Source organism: Mandrillus leucophaeus, unplaced genomic scaffold (assembly GCF_000951045.1).
Source record: "Mandrillus leucophaeus isolate KB7577 unplaced genomic scaffold, Mleu.le_1.0 Scaffold444, whole genome shotgun sequence".
NCBI classification, from domain to species: Eukaryota; Metazoa; Chordata; class Mammalia; order Primates; family Cercopithecidae; genus Mandrillus; species Mandrillus leucophaeus.
Genome location: NW_012104743.1, coordinates 1,846,612 through 1,864,581, shown reverse-complemented (window position 1 = coordinate 1,864,581; position 17,970 = coordinate 1,846,612). Strand labels below are relative to the sequence as shown.

Here is a 17,970-nt window from a genome sequence, read left to right as displayed (position 1 = left end):
TTATTCATTCATCCCTGAGCTATAGCTAGGATAGTGTATGTTCACATAGAATATGCTCAATAGGTATTTGTTTAATTGAAAAACAGTGGATTAATGACCTGACTGAATAAAGTGCTAACAGTACTATGGAATTAATTTGATTGATTTTGATTCGAAATCATAGGACACTATAGTAGGTGTCAAAATGTATGTGTGGAGATGTTTGTCATATTTGTTACCTAAATAACACCCTGGCTTATCTCCCCCATGTTAATCAATATAAATCATTTTTCCTATTATTTAGTGACTACTTTAACTCACTAAATTATTTAGTGAATATTTTTTTGTTAAAGCCTTGGGTGTGATGGTAACTCGTGTCATGGAATTCTTTCCTTTCTTTCTTTCCTTCCCTTCCTTCTTTTCCTTCCTTTCCTTCCCTTCCTTCCTTTCCTTCCCTTCCTTCCCTTCCTTCCTTTCCTTCCCTTCCTTCCCTTTTTTCTCTTCCCTCCCTCCCTTCCTTCCCTCCTTCCTTCCTTCCTTCCTTCCTCCCTCCCTCCCTCCCTCTCTCCCTCCCTCCCTTCCTCCCTTCCTTCCTTCTTTCTTTTTTATCTGCTGTGGGCTAATCAGGATCTTTGTTCTAATCTTTTTATCTCAGGTATGTAAAACTGATTTGGAGAGTATAACCTTATGAAAAAATATTTGGTTCCTCCAAATCACATTCTCTCGTTTCCCTGAATTCTCTACTTCGGGGATTGAATGTTTTATTAACCTTTCAGATGGTTTTAAAAGTAAAGCATTCCGCTCATCATATGGTTGGTTTAATTTTATCTTTGGTTTATTACATGTCTTACATTTTAAGAAAAAAACAATATTTTTTGTGTATATCTTATACCATGACAAAACCATTGATTTGGATGAAATAAATCTGTGAGAAACCATATAGACCAGGTACTAGAGATATTCATTTATTTCTTTTCTTTATAGGTCCTCTCAAACTGTGAGTAACTGAGTGGTTTGTGCATCATTCCAGAAGCAAAGCTAAAATTTTTAGCGGTGTGACTTGACCTGCTAATTCCCTGTTCTGGAATCAAGAGAAGACTCCTCGACAAGTTGCTGCAATGTCTGTATCTAATCTGTCATGGTGAGTGAATGGTTTTCTTGCCTAAAATGTAAATGAATATGTATCGTGAGCAATATTTTATGAGAGAGTTGTACTGGCAGAACTTGGGCAGAGAGAAAACTTAAAAATCTGGTTTCCAAAGAGTATTGCCCCATGTTAGGGTAAGGAAAGCAATCTAGGATTAGAAGTCTGACACTTTCAGTGCTATGATATCTGGGGGCTCTAGAAAGGATTGAAGCCTCACACTGAATCCCAGTGACGTCAAATACCTTTCTTCCCAGCACACCCTAGGAGAGGCAGAAGTAATATAATATCCTTTCAGTATTCCTTGCTATTGCTATATTCCCAGATACAGGACTAATAAGCTATATGGGTGACTGTCAGTGTGGGGCAGATATTTGCTCATCAGTACTTCTTTTCTTTAGGTTTTACATTTCAACAAATCTACCCAGATTAAACTGAACAGAACTGAAATATGGAAGAGAAAAATTTGTTACGGATGCGTATCTCTAAATAGCTGGCATTCTAAATAATCTTTGACTTTCAATGCATGTTTAAAAGCTCTTTGGGATTTAAAAAAAGAAGTGTAAAAATATTTTTCTGATGAATAATGAGCTTTTTCTATAGCAATGAAGAGCAATACTAGTAGGGATAAATTTGAAGATATTTATTGAACTTTGACTTTTTTATATAAAGAGGTGAATAAGTGACATTTATATAAATTCACACTATTTAATACATGAACATAAGGAAAATCTGGTAATTTTTTCATTTCTTTAAGAATTCATTTTATCCTTGCTCTTCAATTTGTGCTAGAAATGTAGGTAGCATCATAAATTTATTTTTGATAAATTTATCAAAATTTAGTTGTTACTGGCTCAACTTAGCTCCATAAATTTATTTTTAGTGAAGTAAGCAACTTTTTTTAGGGAAGGATATAATTATTTGTTTAGATTCAGAGTCATGTTTCTGAAGAACCTGCTTTTTAAGGACTCCCTAGAAGAGATCCTTGGATCTTTTGGCCTGGTGCTAAGAATCTCAGTTTGAAAAAAAAAAGAATTGAAGAAACTAAAGTATAATCAAACAGAAATTTTATTTAAATTGTTAATTATTACTGCACAGTATGTTTTCTTATTATATTATTGTTAAAATTAAGTTCTCATTAAAAGTTTTTAAAAATATAATTTTTGTAGAACCTGTGAATCATTTCAAACTCCTGGGAGACCTTGACACATTTCCTTAAAGGAATTATACTTCTGGCAAATTGTGTGTAGGAGATGAGTTCTCAAAAAGCAGGCAGCATGTCAAGGAAGGGAGAGAGGTGGGGTGGGGAAAGGAAACGGAAAGTGGGAGGAGGAGATTGAAACAGGTATGACTGTTGTATTTCAAGAGAGCGTGCAGTTTAGCCTGGTTCACAGGGTCAGGGCAGGACTAAAATTGAGGCCTGGCCTCGGTGCATACTTCTGTTAACTGTTTTGATGTTATGTGAGGATATGATTGTTGCTCCAAAACAGTTAACTCCACAGAGAGAGATTGCATGCCATGGTTCCAGCCCGATTATCCAGAACAGCACCTAGAATTTAGTAGATATTCTGTAAGTGCCTGCTGTGGAAATGAGTGAAAAAAATGCAAAGCAGGTAACTCAATGTAAATAAATGTTATCCGTCTAAAAGAAAGCTTTAAATTGTGAGGCTATCTTATGTAATTCATCTATCTGGAATTTATAAGACTTCTTTCCATGTTACAGGTTCAGATTTTATAGAAATGGTTCTTGGATATTTTTATCAGCACTGTCCTGGATTCTAGCTGTGTTCTGCATTAGATTTCCATGCAGGGAGCTATTAATTTGTTTTACTAGTGTCACCCCCACCATGCAACTGTGGGGTGTTTGGCATCCCTGTTCTCCCAGTTAGCATTTGGGGTGCCCAAGTGCTGGCAGCAAAGGAGACCAGAAACTAAATCTAAACCACGTAAAACATGTTTATGACATGATACATGTCACTGATACCTAGTTTAGACATTGTTAACATTCTTCTTCTTTTTTTTTTTTTACAATAAACTTTGTAATTCTTCTGTATTCCTAACATCTTCTAATTTATATTTTGGGGATTATTGTTTTATAAATATTTAATAGGAATGCATAATAACTCATCATTACATTAATTTAGTTAAGCCGTTATAGTCCCTCATCGGGCTGTCTGTTTTGAAATCCAGAAACAAAGACATGAAAATATTGACTGATATGGGAAAACTAACTGGGTTGAAAGATTATTAATTTCAAATAAGACATTTAAGTGTATGCCATGCTTGATTTAGCCTGACTAGTGCATTCTCTAACTGTTGTGGAAAACTACACGGGAATCTAAATCAGAAGTTTAACTGATAACCACATAATCATAACAAGGAGAGCTATGTGCTTCCAGTGTTCAAAGGAATCAGGATAGGGTACACTTGGCAGAATACACCTGTCAATAAATGATCCATCTGCTAAACACAGAGGTCAGCCTTGCAGGGCAGTTACACGTGTCTAGGAGTTGAGTAACACTGTCAATGTTTGCCCTGATGATTCTGAGTTCCACTTCTGCCAGACTCCCTCTGCTTGGCTTTCTTGTCAATGTTACCACTGAGCTTCTAGTCAAAACTTCCTGCAATCTGTGAACAGTGTCGTCTGCCTACCATGACATCATATTACTTGACCATATCCATGTGTTGATTTTAAAATGTCACTCTGAGGTTAATGTGGGAAGTGCAGGATGCCTATTGGGACTCTCATAGAAAACCTAGAGATTTTAAAAGTATAGGTTAGTATAGTTACAGGCATATTTACAACTACCTAAGCAATTCTCCCAGCTTTTAAATACCCTGTATAAGAAAGTTATCTTTTTTATACATTAAAAAAGCTTTCTTGCTCTAATAGTTATGTGTATGGTGCTTGAAAAAAATATATAAAGTAATTTAGCCATTTCATGTAAAATCTAAGAAATACATTTAATCTAGGAAACTTTCAAGTTTCCAAGAAACTATAGTCTCAGTTGGAAAAAAGGAATAGTGGAACTTGATTGTTTCATGAATCTTCCTATTTAGTAAATAATGATCCGAGAGAGACAATGAGTAAGTTGATGCTGGTTGAAATAGAAACAAAGGGATATGCAGAATCTGCTGCAGAAAACTACGAACAGGGGACAGGTTCCAGGATAATCTGAGGGAAAGAATTGTTTCTGGTAGCATGGATAAGTAACTGGAGACAAAATACTGGTCAACATATGTACAGTAACACTAAAAGAGTGGGAACTCAGGGTGTAGTAGGGCCTGGAGAGTAGTAAGGAATTGGTTTAGTAGTGGAGTGTCTCAGTATGTTGGTAGAGATCCTAGTAAAGTTTCAACTGATTTTGCAAGATGACATCTTTTTGACCCAAATTATTTTTTCACCATGATACCTGCACACACTTTAATTTTGGTCCCAAAATCTATTAAAGACTGGACAGCATCTTGTGGAGGTGATAGTAATTCCACTAGAGCCATGTATGGGAGAAAGAAGTCACTGGATGAAAGGCAGACTCCAAGGAGCCATTCAAAACCCAGTGAGCATCTGTAATGTGCCATGTCCTGTGCTAAGCACAGGGAAACAGTATTAGTTAAAAGTAATGGCTGCTGCTCTTTCTGGAGCTCATTTATAAGCCAGAAGACTGATAAGTGATCAAATAGCTCTGATTTAATGTGATAAGTGCTTTAAAAGATAAAAGGTATGTGCAGAATGTGTTTGAAAACAAAAGAAATATTTGTTTTTCCTGCTTGGGATGAAATGACTTTTTTTTTCAGAATTACAAATACAACTCTTGCATTTATTCCTAAATATAAAGAAATAAACTAATTGCAAAGGGTCAAATGTTACCGAAAATCATAAAGCAGAAACTAAAAATAACCTAAATCCTATCATTCACAGAAAACCATTGTTTAAAACGTTTATGTATATTATTTTCTGCATATATTCAGTTTTTTAAGAGGAGTTTGATTTCCTGTGCAGTTAATGAGTCTGAGGTTGCAGGTTCAAACCACACAAAGACTAATGAGCTCTGTTCTCTTTCTTGGACAATGCCTACTAGACCTGTAACCTTGACCAGCCCTCCTTCCCAAAATTGCCATTGGTCATAAGTCATTAGAAATACTTGGTTGATCGTCACCAGCTTACAACCAGTATTGGGGAAAAATATAAACATGAAATCAAGAGTTCTTTAGGGGTTGATGATGAGTCACATATATCATCTTCCTTTTGAATATCATCCAGGTGAAAGAATTTAAATATATGCTTTGAAGTAAGACTTTTCATCAATCTCAAATAAATTATAATTGACTGTCTTGTGGAAGATCTACAGTGAATTATCACACCAATATTTCCTTAGACTATAGAAGCTTTAACATAATACTGGGCAGTCTGTTCCAAACCTTAAGGCTAGAGTTTCTAAACACCACCCATTTGTGGACTTGAACAATTAGTCTATGAGACATTTTAGTTATCAAAATAGATATGTAGGCTAAGAGATGTTATTTTCAGCATGATCAAGTAAAATTGATTGTCAAATCTTACTATTTTCCATAAGTGTATAAAATTATCAACATTGTGTTATCCTAGTATACATGCTCCATCTTCTTTTATGTATTGCATTTTCTTTTTTATTTGTTTTTAAAATTGTGAAAAGATTTCAGCTTGATTATAAAACTATTCCAGTTTAAACAACCACTTTTCAATACCATTATATGGTCAATAAAAGAATTCAGTGCATTCATTTACGCTTAGTTTTATGTTTCACTTTTTTTTTTTTTTTTAAATTTTGAGACAGAGTATCGCTCCATCACCCAGGCTGGGGTGCAGTGGTACGATCTCGGCTCACTGCAACCTCTGCCTCCTGGGTTCAAGGGATTCTCTTGCCTCAGCCTTCCGAATAGCTGGGACTAGAGGCATGTGCCACCATGCCCAGCTAATTTTTTGTATTTTTAGTAGGGACGGAGTTTCCCCATGTTAGCCAGGATGGTGTCCATCTCCTGACCTCGTGATTTGCCTGCCTCAGCCTCCCAAAGTGCTGGGAGTACAGGCGTGAGCCACCATGCCTGACCTATGTTCCACTTTTAAGAGTAGGTTCATTGATATAAGTTTTGAGAATAATTTAAAATTAGTTTATGAATGAATGATAATTTTAAAATAATTCTTGCACAATTAGAGATACATTAGTATAATTTATTTCTAAACTGGCAGTATAGTATTTTTATTAAATTAGAATTTAAACATATTTGTATTCATTCATTTATTTATTCAACAAATTTTTGAGCATTGTACAATTTACTATTTTCAATGTTGTGGAGAGAATGATGAATGACAGAAATTTCTGCTCTCACGAAGCTTAGATTAATTTTTATCTATATCTGTGCTGAAGACAGATATAGATAAAAAATATGTCAGCATGACAGATAGTGATATGAACTTCAAAGAATAAGCAGCTCATAAAGATAGAGTATGATGGTAGAGGATTGGGGAGTTGGTATGAAGAGGCTCCTCAGAGGTGACATTTAAGCAGAAATGAACTACACAAGTCTTAGAGGAAAACCATTTCAGGCAGAGAAACAGAAGGACAAAGAACCTGAGGCTGAAAAGTGTTTGGTATGCTTGGGGAACCATCTAGGAAGCCAGGTAGGTGGAAAACAGCCAATAAAGGGGAGAGTCCCAGGAACTGAGCTTAGAGAGGTAGCAGGGAGGCATGTAGGCCAAGAGAAAGACTGGAGTGTGTTCTAAACGTGATGGGAAATTTTGCCCTCCCTTACTAGGTTACAGGTGAGAGCTCATATGAAATGTAAATTTAGAGAAATTCAGTGATAGGAATAATTGAGTGTTGCAAGCAGAGTCTTGACACAATCTGATTTCTAAATTCAAAAGAATTTCTCTGTGTTCTTCAAAGTTTAGAAAAATAATTCCTATTGTATTCTTACTATAAACATATGGCAGAAAAATAATATATAATAAAAAAATAAAAGATACCAAGGTAATGGAAAAGAATTTTCATGAATATAACCAGTTTCTCTTTTTTTTTTTCCTTTTTTTTTTGAGATGGAGTCTCGCTCTGTTGCCCAGGCTGGAGTGCAGTGGTACCACCTCCACTCACTGCAAGCTCTGCCTCCCGGGTTCATGCCATTCTTCTGCCTCAGCCTCCCTAGTAGCTGGGACTACAGGCGCCCGCCACCTTGCCTGGCTAATTTTTTGTATTTTTAGTAGAGACAGGGTTTCACTGTGTTAGCCAGGATGGTCTCCATCTCCTGACCTCGTGATCCCCCCACCTCGCCCTCCCAAAGTGCTGGGATTACAGGCGTGAGCCACTGTGCCTGGCCACCAGTTTCTCAGTATTATACATTTTAAAAGATTCAACAAATCTGACACATTGAATAATTAAGGACACGATATATGTTTTGTTTTGTTTTACTGCATTTTATTTTTTATTTTTATTTTTTGTTTCTTTTTTAAAAAATGGGATACATGTGCAGAATGTTCAGGTCTGTTACATAGGTATGCGTGTGCCATGGTGGTTTGCTGCACCTATTGACCCATCCTCTAAGACCCCTCCCCTCAATCCCTACCCCCAACAGGTCCTGGTGTGTGTTGTTTCCCTCTCTGTGTCCATGTGTTCTCAATGTTCAACTCCCACTTATGAGTGAGAATATGCGGTGTTTGGTTTTCTGTTCCTGTGTTAGTTTACTGAGGATGATGGCTTCCAGCTTCATCCATGTCCCTGCAGAAACATGATCTCATTCCTTTTTACAGCTGCATAGTATTCCATGGTGTATATGTACCATGATTTCTTTATCCAGTCTACAGTTGATGGGCATTTGGGTTGGTTCCATGTCTTTGCTACCGTAAATAGTGCTGCAATAAACATACTTGTGCATGTGTCCTTTGAGTATAATGATTTATATTCCTTTGGGTATACCGAGTAATGGAATTGCTGGGTCAAATGGTATTTCTGGTTCTAGATCCTTGAAGAATCACCACACTGTCTTCCACAATGGTTGAACTAATTTACATTCCCACCAACAGTGTAAAAGCGTTCCCATTTCTCTACAGCCTTGCCAGCATCTATTGTTTCCTGACTTTTTAAATAATCACCATTCTGACAGGCATGAGATGGTATCTCATTGTAGTTTAGATTTGCGTTTCTCTGATGATCAGTGATGTTGAGCTGTATTTCATATGTTTGTTTGCTGCATAAATGTCTTCTTTTGAGAAGTATCTGTTCATATTCTTTGCCCACTTTTTGATAGGGTTGTTTGTTTTTTCTTGTAAATATGTTTAAGTTCCTTGTAAATTCTGGATATTAGACCTTTGTCAGATGGGTAGATTGCAAAAATTTTCTCCCATACTGTAGGTGCAAAATTTTCTCCCATACTGTAGGTTTCCTGTTCACTTTGATGATAGTTTCTTTTGCTGTGTAGAAGCTCATTATTTTAATGAGATCCCGTTTGTCAATTTTGGCTTTTGTTGCAATTGCTTTTGGCGTTTTAGTCATAAATTCTTTGCCTGTGCCTGTGTCCCAAATAGTATTGCCTAGGTTTTCTTCTAGGGCTTTTGTGGTTGGGGGTTTTACATTTAAGCCTTTAATCCATCTTGAGTTAATTTTTTTTATAAGGTGAAGGAAGGGGTACAGTTTCAGTTTTCTGCATACGGCTAGTCAGTTTTCCCAGCGCAATTTACTGAATAGGAGATCCTTTTCCCATTGCTTGTTTTTGTCAGGTTTGTCGAAGATCAGATGGTTGTAGATGTGTTGTATTATTTCTGAGGTCTCTGTTCTGCTCCATTGGTCTATATGTCTGTTTTGGTACAAGTACCATGCTGTATTGTTTACTGCAGCCTTGTAGTATAGTTTGAAGTCAGGTAGTGTGATGCCTGCAGCTTTGTCTTTTTTGCTTAGGATTGTCTTGGGTATACGAGGTCTTATTTGATTGCATATGAAATTTAAAATAGTTTTTTTCTAATTCTCTGAAGAATGTCAATGGTAGTTTGATGGGAATAGTATTGAATCTCTAAATTACTTTGGGCAATATGGCCATTTTCACGACATTGATTCTTCCTATCCATGAGGATGGGATGTTTTTCCATTTGTTTGTGTTCTCTGTTATTTCCTTGAGGAGTACTTCCTAGTTCTCCTTAAAGAGGTCTTTCACATCCCTTCTTAGCTGTATTCCTAGGTATTTTATTCTCTTTGTAGGGATTGTGAATGGGAGTTCATTCATGATTTGGTTCTCTGCTTGCTTATTGTTGGTGTAAAGGAATGCTTTTGATTTTTGCAGATTGGTTTTGTATCCTGAGACTGTGCTGAAGTTGCTTGTCAGTTCAAGAAGTTTTAGAGCTGACACGATGGGGTTTTCTAAATATAAAATGCTGTCTTCAAACAGAGGCAACTTGACTTCCTTTCTTGCTAGTTGAATAGCCTTTATTTCTTTCTCTTGCGTGATTGCCCTGGCCAAAACTTCCAATATTATGTTGCAGGTGTGTTGGGCTGTGGGGACAAGTCTTGGGACAAAGCCTCCCTGGCTCCAGCAGGGTAAAAGCACAGCCTGGAGCTATAGAAATGGGTGCTGCCCTTCCCCTGCCCAGGGAGCTTAGCTGGTTAGGCAGTTTCAAGTCCCAGTGCTGACTGCTGCCTCTCCCCCAAGGAGCTCAAAGGACTTAGACAGCAGGCAGCCACAACTGTGCTGTTTGCCCCTCCCCCCAGGAGTTCAGCAGGCTTAAGCAGATTCCAGCTGAGAGGCTGTAAGAATCTGCCCATTCCAGGCTTGAGACAGTAGGCCTGGTGTCATGGGTTCGCAAGTGGTATCTTCTAATCCATGGGTTGCACAGTTTCATGGAAAAAGCAGTTTCCTCAGCTGGGTAGGGTGCTCACTCAGCACCTCCCTTGGTTGGGGGCAGGGGGTTCCCCATCTCCCTGTGACTCTCAGGTGGGCCGCCACACCACACTGTTTTTCCTTCTCTCTGTGAGTCACACCAGCCTTATAATCAATTTTGATGAGAGGCCCTGGATACCTTGGTTGCTGCTAAATAATTCACATGCTTATTATGTTTTTTTTTTTTTTCCTAGTCAGCCATCTTGGCTTCTCCCCTATGATATGTTAAGCATCCCTAATTTGAAAACCCAACATTTGAAATGGTCCAAAGTCTCAAACTTTTTGAGTACCGATGTGATGCCACAAATGAAAATTTTTACACCTGACCTTATGTGATGGGTCACAGTCAAAACAGAGTCAAAACCATTTAATGCAAAAAATTATTGAAAACATTATATAAAATTACCTCCAGGCCAAGTGTATAAGGTGTATATGAAACATAAATGAATTTTGTGTTTGGACTTGGGTCCCACCCCTGAGTTATCTCATCATATATATACAAATATACCAAAATCCGAAAGTATCCAAGATCCAAAACATTACTGGTCCCAAGCATTTCAAATAAGGGATACTCAATCTGTATAAAAGAGATGTTGTCTATAGAAACATTTTACCTTGCCTTTTGTGAGTAGATGGATTGTGTTTTTATAAATTGTGAAAATTGAGAATATACAAGTCACCCTTGATATCCATGAGTTCCATATTCATAGATTCAGCCAACCTCAGATTGAAAATATTCAGGGAAAAAAATTCACAAAGTTCTTAAAAATTTGAATTTGGCCCACACCAAGTACTATGTTGAATCCACATGAATGAAGTAATGTGTAGGCATTGTATTAGGTATTATAAGTATCTAGGGATGATTTAAAGTCTGTGGGAGGATGTATATAGTTATATGTAAGTTCCATACCATTTTATACCTGGAACTTGAGTATCCTTGGATTTAGGTATCCTTGATAGGACCTGGAACCAATCCTTCATAGATACTAAGTAATAGCTGTATTACAGTTGCCCAACTTGTGTTTTATGCTTATTTTTAAATCCCCTCCCTCTCCCATAAACTTTAAGGCTAATTTCAATATGTAAACACAAAAGTGCATTAAACAATAAATTTTCTTTACTGGCTGTTTAATGTGTGTGTGGTTTTAGTGAGGAACCAGGTGTAACACTGTACCCATCCGGGTGCTAACATGTTGTGGAGAGAATGTTGGTATAAAATTACTAGGTGTCCTTTTTGGATAAAATTCACTTTATTCTAAGATTATGACCTTTCTATACTTTTCATGGTAAAATATGGTTTCTTCTATGGTACTGGTTATAGATGGAAGCTAGGGTGTTCTTTAATATCTTCTTAGACATAGTCTCGCTCTGTCACCCAGGTTGGAGTGCAATGGCGTGATCTCAACTCACTGCAACCTCGACCACCCAGGTTCAAGTGATTCTCCTGTCTCAGCCTCCTGAGCAGTTGGGACTACAAGCATCTGCCATCACACCTGGCTAATTTCTGTATTTTTAGTAGAGACAGGGTTTCACCCTGTTGGCCAGGCCAGTCTTGAACTCCTGACCTCAAGTGATCTGCCTGCCTTGGCCTCCCAAAGTGTTGGGATTACAGGCGTGAGCCACTGCACCCAGCCCTAATGTGTTTTTTAAAAAGTCAGAATGTAAAATCAAAAAGTTTGGAATTACTGATATACTGGGAATTACTTAAAATCGGCTCCTAGCCAAAGTAGTGTCAATGGTATATGATCCGTATTACAGAAGTCACTCATGTGTATCTCGCACCTTCATTTGGCACTGTGGGTTGGTAGATTCAGTGTATTGAGACAGCTTAAACATTACATAATTGCCTAGAAAGGGGTAAAAATGCTCTTATTAGCATACAAATATTATAGCCTACTGGAGTCTTCTTTTACTAGACACACATAAATCACTGCCTGTACAAAAAGCATGGCTAATCATTTTCTTTCCTGGATATTTGCCATTTCATGTCTGGGAAGTACACCATAGTGTTATAATTACTTTTTTCCTATTACTGCTTTACAGTCGTATTTAACATTTATGCATTTTCCTTCTCTTTTAATGATTACATTTTCTTTATTGGATAACATTAAAGTTTTCCTACTGATGGGTCAGACAAACTCATTTTTATTATGGTCAAAATCAGTTAATTGTTCAATACGATCTAACTCGCTAATGCTATTTCCAAGTATTAAGAAATATCTATTTTTCATAATAACTAGGTTTGAGCCTTTGCATGTGTTTTAATTTCTCAGAATTTGGAAAGTTAAATATTCTCATATTTATACTTACAGAGGTCACATAAATGATATTTAGTGAGTTGAAACTATTAATTATAGATACAAGGTTGAACTCAAGTGAACATTTTCCTTTGATCTAGGTCTGTTTAGATAAAATGGTGCATGATTTTAGCAACTTCAGTGCTAAGTAATCAGAGCAGCCCCGCAGCAGCGACAGAGACAGAATAATCTCCACTGACAGACGACTTTATAAAGAGCCAGATTCACCAGGGCCTCCCCAATTCAGCTATGAGCTCATTGCAGAAGACTGGGGTTCTAAGATGTCCACTGTCTTTTCTCACTGATAAATTTCATGTAGGAGGAATATTATTGTTCCAGATGGTTTTTCAGCTTTGTGCACACTAGCTTTGTAGACTCCCGCTGTAATTGAAAATTGGTTTTGCTCCAACAATTGACAAAAAAATTAGATTAGGTTTACTACTTTTTGGTTTTAGATTACTGATACAAAGTGCCTTCATGACTATGACAAAAGAAATTGAAATTCAGACTAAGTGATGTCCCTGTGTGCATTTTCACTTAGACATTTTTCCCTGAGGTTTTTATAGTATCATTAAATTACATTCAGATACAGAATTTGCATAGAATCGGGCTCATTGAAATTTTGATGATCTTTTTCAATCTGTAATATTGCTAGTAGTGTTTTTATGGAAAACTAGCTAGATAGTTTAAGTCACTGTAAAGATGATGATGTAAAAAGATTTAAAAGCCATCTATTATTAGGTTGGTGCAAAAGTAATTGTGGTTTTTATCATTACTTTTAATGACAAATAGTTTGCTTGCATTGTGAAAGCATTCATTGTTTTACTTCTAGGTTCTCATGAAATTAGTGTGAGAAAGTAATTTTCTTGAAGGCTTGCTTGATAGTCCTCCATGGTTTTTTTTTAATTCAGATCTTAAGCATTTGGAGAATAAAACAGACATATATTTAGTAGGTTATAAATGAAATCAATTGAAGTCAAACATTGAGCTATAGTTATCATCAGAACATATATGGGGAGATACATGAAACCTCAGCTTCCCAGTTGAAATATCCACGAGACATCTGACTACCAGGAAAGGGATGCGGTCATGTTATGTGATTCTGGCCCTAGATGCTCAACAGGTGCTTTGCAATCACAAATGGCTGGACATTCATTAGTGCCTTCAGTCTGACTCCCAGCTAGGCCTTGGAACAGAGAGTGTGTATACAATATTGGTTGAAGAGTTTGGTTAAAAAGAAAAACAAAGCCCAACATTGGAAAAAGAGGTGACATAATTTGGTTTCCATAAGGCTATTCTGTGCCTACCATATGCAGACACTTTTTTAAAGACATGGAGTGCCTTAGCTCTGCTGCCCAGGCCAGGATACAATGGCATGATCATAGCTCACTGCAACCTCGAACTCCTAGGCTCAAGCCATCCTCACGCCTCAGCCTCCTGAGTAGCTGGGACTACAGGCACATGCCACCAACCCATCTAATTTTAAAAATGTTTTTAGAGACAGGATCTCACTATGTTACTCAGGCTGGTCTCAAACTCCTGGGCTCAAGTGCCCTTCTCACCTCAGTCTCTGCATACAGACAGACTTTTTTTTACTGGTCACTGAGGAGTTTTGAGGATGTATTTCCAGCTGTGAATTAGTGCTGTGGCTCATTTGAGCTAAGGTGGAAACATTCCTGATATTCAAGAAAATAAAACAACCCTGTTCCCATTCTGTCCTCTTGATTTTTAACATCTACCCTTTGGGGAAATATCCTCAGATTCATGTTCCGTCATCTTTTGCCCTTTCTAACTGTCCCTTAGCCTTTTCTCATCATCATAAATTATTACCTGACATTGATGGGGCATTTCCCTAAAATCATAGAACATTTTGTAGAACGAAGCTGTGAAGTCATAAAAGACAGTGGTTGCAAAGCCTGAGTTCGTGATCAAGGACCAGTGAAAGACAAAGAATCTTGTTACAAAATGAGAAAAATAAAAATAATATTGGCTTAAGACTTCAAAATGAGAAAAATAAAGATAGTTATTGGCCTAACATTACTAATTTTCTTCCTTTAGTCTGAAAATGATGTCCTTCCTGACTTTTTGTTATTAAAATGGACATTCTTTTATGAAATGGAGGTGATAATAAATGATCATTGTTGTCACTAATTGATAAAATCAGGAGTGCTTAGCCCTAAAGTGGGGTTCCACCTCTAATTTCCAAATGTATGCTTTCATAGATTTAAGAATGTGGGAACTACTGATCTAATTCAGCTAATTACTCAAACCGTGTATCCCGTCAACAGAAATCCTAACAAGTGGTAATCCAGCCTTTCCCGAAAACCCTTCCTGTGGGTTTTCAGCCAGATGGGCTACCCATTATGCTTTTGGGCTCTTCTAATTAATACAAGTATCCCCTACATTGGATCTAAGTCTTCTAAACTAATTGCTACTTTTTTTATTTTACCCAGAACTGTATATGCTATGTCTTAGGTAACATTTTCCTAATTGTGTCCCACAGAACATTAATTCTATGGAATTCTATGGAATAATTAATATCTATTAATAGATATTACCACAAAAAGGGGGGAGAACTACAGTCAAATTATTTTGGAAAACAATAGTTCAAACTATAGTCTATTTCAATACTTCAAAAATGCATTTTTGGGATAATACACACACTTTTTTTTCTTTTTTTGAGACAGAGTCTTCCCCTATTGCTCAGGCTAGAGTGCAATGGCATGATCGTAGCTCACTGTAACCCGAATTCCTGAACCCAAGCAATCTTTCCGTCTCAGTCTCCCCAGTAGATGGGACTGCAGGCATGCACCACCACACTTGCCAAATTAAAAAAAAAATGTATAGAGATGAGGTCTCACTTTGTTGCCCAGGCTGATCCCAAACTCCTGGCTTCAAGCAATCCTCCCACCTTGGCCTCCTAAGTTGCTGGGATTACAGGTGTGAGCTATGGCGACTGACCTAACAAATATTTTTGAGTATAATTATATTTGACCCAATCAGGATAAGATAGCTGTAAGTATGACCACAAGACAACTAAGTTGATTGGTATAGCATAAGGAGTTCATGGGCAGCAGTGTTCTATTTGTTAATCTATGCTGGATGTATTTAAGAGGGATATACAGTCATCTGAGTTTCTGAAATTTCGACTATGGAATTATTTTTCTTTCAAGCAGTGAATGCTATTTGGGGCAGCAGTAAATCATTAAGCAAACATTATATTCATTTGCTGTTCTTCTTTTCTTTAACTTTTCTTAATCTAAACATGTCAATTGCTTTAACCCTTACTCAGTTACATGATTGCTATACCCTTTAACTTTACCTAGGCGTGACCTAGTTTTGTCTTTGCTTTTGTTGAAAATATGGTGATAAAACACAAAACCAGAACACAAAAACCAGATTCGTTTTGACCTAGTGTAGCATAGGTGCTATCTTATTTTTCTGTTTGTATATTTCTATCAGCATTAACGGAAGTTAATTTTTATTTTATTGCATTTTTTTTGTCTGGTACTTCATGTGGTTATCAAATACCTAACTAGAAATCTATAATAAGCACATATCTATATTAAGAATCAACTTGTTAGAACTGGTCCATCAACCTGTCACATTAAGATCTTTTTGGAATTTGTTAATTAGCTTTCAAAGAAAGATACCTACTCAAATATCTCAAGTAAAGACAGGTTACTGTAGGGATTAACACTGGAAATCACAAGGACAAATATCTTAGTGACACAGTGAAACTCGCAGCATTGCAGAAATAGCAGCACATCCAAGTGTCAGGGGTTGTGCTGGGACAACCTCTTACTGCTGCACCACTGGGCCACATGGGAATGAGAATGTGGTTTAGGAACTTTAGGAACTGGAAGCCCATTACAGTGCAGTGATGCCCTAGTGACTGTCATCTCATTGCTTCCCCCCTACTCTCTTCAAGGAGCAGGACTCTATTAATCTCTCTTCTAGTTCTCTGGCATTAATCTCTTTCACTGATGTCTGACTTTTTTTTTTTTTTTTTTTTTTTTGAGACAGAGTTTTGCTCTTGTTGCCCAGGCTGGAAGGCAATGGCACGATCTTGGCTCACCACAACCTCTGCCACCCAGGTTCAAGTGATTTTCCTGCCTTGGCCTCCCGAGTAGCTGGGATTACAGGCATGTCCCACCACGCCTGGCTAATTTTGTATTTTATTAGAGATGAGGTTTCTCCATGTTGATCAGGCTGGTCTCGAACTCCTGACCTCAGGTGATCCACCCACCTCGACCTCCCAAAGTGTTGGGATTACAGGCGTGAGCCACCGTTCCCAGCCTGATGCTTGACTTTCTTTGAGACTTCCAATTCTGCTCCTGCTACCACTGCCTAAGTCTTACTGTGTATTTCAAACTCAAGAGTTGGCCCATTCATTTCACTACTGAGTCTTATCCAATATCCTTTTTCAATCAAGCAATCCTTCTACTATAGCAACTTTAATCTGCCATATGCCTTATGTAACAGGTTTGATTTTTGAGTTTAATTGTATTTGACCCAATCAGGGTAAGTTAGCCGTAAGTATGACCACAAGAGAACTAAGTTGAATTAGTATAGCATAAGGAGCTCTTAAAATGTGGTCCCTAGGCTTTGCAGAATCAGCATTACCTGGAAACCTGTTAAAGGCATCATCTCAACCCTATTGCATCAGAAATTCTGGGATGGCATTCAGCAATCTGTATTCTGTCAAGCCCTCCAGGTAGTTCTGATGCATGTTCAAGTTTAAGAGCAGATGGTATAAAATTATCACTCTGGAGTCTAGATTTATGGTGTGAGTGCCAAAAATAATGACTTTAGGCGTAATTGATATGTAGAAGATCTTTCTGATCATATTAACTAACAGTTTCAGCTGCTTTTTAAAGTTGTTTTTTGACAAGAGAAGAACATTATACGCATGTAAGATCATGCCTTTTTTTTTTTTTTTTTTTTCCCCTATTTGTTGTGGCATTTAATTGATATAAACACTGGACCAATTTTTGGTATGCAAGTTTATTATAATAAGCCTGTATTCTTTTTTGTTTCTCCCTTTTTTTTGAGACAGAGTCTCTCTGTCACCCAGACTGGAGTACAGTAGTGCTATCTCAGACACTGCAACCTCCGCCTCCCAGGTTCAAGCAATTCTTGTGCCTCAGCCTCCTGAGTAGCTGGAATTACAGATGCGCATCATCACACCTGGCTAAGTTTTGTATTTTTATTATGGTAGAGACAGAGTTTTGCCAAGTGGGTCAGGTGGTCTTGAACTCCTGGACTCATGTGATCTACTTGCCTTGTCCTCTAAAGTGCTGGGATTATAGGCATGAGCTACCAAATCCGGCCCCAAACCTGGATTCTTCATGTTTAAAGTACTTGAAAGGGAATGTGTTTCCCTGCCTATTTTGGTTCTCATATATATTTTTTAATATAACAGCTTTATTGAGATAGAATTTACACATCATACAATTTTCCCATTTAAGCTATGCAATTTAATATCTTTTGGTATATTCTGGCTCTGGCAGCTGGGTAATCACAATATTATATATGGGAAAACTGAGGCTAATGCAGGTGAAATAACTTACCCAAGTCAGTGGAGGGAAATGGTCTGAACCTCTGACAGCTAACATCCAAAGTGTTGGCCCTTAGCTACTCTGACTTTGT

At 37.4% G+C, this 17,970-nt stretch overlaps 1 protein-coding gene across 2 annotated transcripts in view; it reads left to right on the top strand.

The window, feature by feature from the left end:
- Positions 1-963: 963 nt before the first annotated feature.
- OXR1 (oxidation resistance 1) overlaps positions 964-17,970 on the top strand; it is a 397,473-nt gene continuing 380,466 nt past the window's right edge. For both annotated transcript variants that reach the window (XM_011994177.1, XM_011994176.1), the window contains exon 1: positions 964-1,120. In XM_011994177.1, the coding sequence (XP_011849567.1) occupies positions 1,098-1,120 (23 nt within the window). In that variant the 5' untranslated portion in view covers positions 964-1,097. The remainder of the gene's footprint in view (positions 1,121-17,970) is intronic.